Consider the following 1538-nt stretch of genomic DNA (forward strand, 5'->3'; position numbering starts at 1 on the left):
TATAGTTTTGGTGAGTTTTGACGCCGCCGCGCGACATCAGAATTTTTTGGGTCAAGGGTTCAGCCAATGAAAGATATGTAATATGTTTCCTACATGTATTCGACGGGTAATTTCGTCGCTATCAATAGTGCCAGTGGCCGCGACTTCGTTATATGTAGTTTTAATGAGGACTGCTTTTAAATAATGCACTACTTGCTGACACCGCAGTGCGTCACTCGCATCGGGTTGCCAGGATATATTTTCACAAATATATTAGTAAATGTAAATATATATAGCCCGCAAAATGATAGTTTTGCTTGACCTCGGTTTTGGGCTCATGTGGGTGCAGACCGACATGTATCCCTGAATGAGCTCTCCAGCAGCAATTTTCCGTTTAGACTACGCCTCTCCTGTGCCCAAGGTGTAGAAGATGAATATACTTTGATGTAGACACACTACAATACCCCTGTCCGTTCTTTGAAGGATCATTAGCGGGAGGAATTATCATCGGCCTGTTCAAGCAACTCAAAGAAAAATCGCCTTCCTGGGCAAGTCAGCATTGGTATCGCAGTTTCACACTCGACTACCTGGAGTAGTGATGTCGACGTGTCGAGGTGTCAAATCGAGCACCATGAGATAAGAATAATTATCAGGAAGCAGATACCACTGATGAGACAATTCGAGTTACAGCACGAAATGATATTTTTCGTTTTGTTTTAGCTGAATTTGTCGTGTTGGTAAGCCGTTACACATTAGTCATGCAACACCATCGATTTCCTATAGGAGTTTCAGGAACGGTCCGTCGGCTCCTGCTCGAAGCTTGCGTGCCTCTGGAAATGTATTGACTGGGTTGGGCTTGAGATTGGCAAGGAGGTGACGGTTGCGCGAGAATGCTTGCCCTTCCTCGGGCTTGTATCGCTCCCACGCTGGCGTTTCACGTCGGTCACGGCTCACGTTCACGTCTGGATCGAACAATCCGTGGCGAATGAGGCTGAAAGCGCCGATCGCAAGGCCAACTGACACTGAGACCACTAGCGGATAGATTTCAGCGTCGCGTGAAGACACCATGATAAAATTCTTCTTAGCTCTTGGGCCGGCTGGTATCGGTACAAGCACTCGAGGTTGCTCCACCATTGCCTGGGCATGGACGAGCTTCTGCATTCGAGCGAGAGAAGTCTTCATGTTGGAAAGTGTATTGCTCTCTGGTCTCCAAATCCTGGAATGATAGTTGGTGTGAGGTTGGCCCTAAGGGTGATCACAACGCAATAATCTTCGTGACATGTGAAACTGGTGCCGGTGACCCGGATAAAAGCTGCTCATACGCACTTTCTGGTGGATAACGCAATTACCCATCAATTATAAAGGGTGGACCCATTGAGCATTTGCAAGAGCTCACGAGATTAGCCGTTACGTGTATCTCAGGAAGCCAATGTTTGAAAATCAACGCTACACAGAAGCTACAATAATTTTCGAAATTGTTAAAAATAGTTTATAAACTTAGCCCGCTTGGGAGAGCTCCAGTTGTTTATTTAAAGACTTTTATCTTTTACACTAGGTGC

General features: G+C 45.9%; 1 protein-coding gene across 1 annotated transcript; it reads right to left on the minus strand.

The window, feature by feature from the left end:
• Positions 1 to 657: 657 nt before the first annotated feature.
• On the minus strand, positions 658 to 1190 carry PITG_14663 (uncharacterized protein; the record flags this gene model as incomplete). Its single annotated transcript, XM_002898507.1, has 1 exon — positions 658 to 1190. One exon carries the CDS (start codon positions 1159 to 1161, stop codon positions 757 to 759), a length of 405 nt encoding a protein of 134 aa, XP_002898553.1.
• Positions 1191 to 1538: the final 348 nt, after the last annotated feature.

Source organism: Phytophthora infestans, genomic scaffold (assembly GCF_000142945.1).
Source record: "Phytophthora infestans T30-4 supercont1.36 genomic scaffold, whole genome shotgun sequence".
NCBI lineage: Eukaryota > Oomycota > Peronosporomycetes > Peronosporales > Peronosporaceae > Phytophthora > Phytophthora infestans.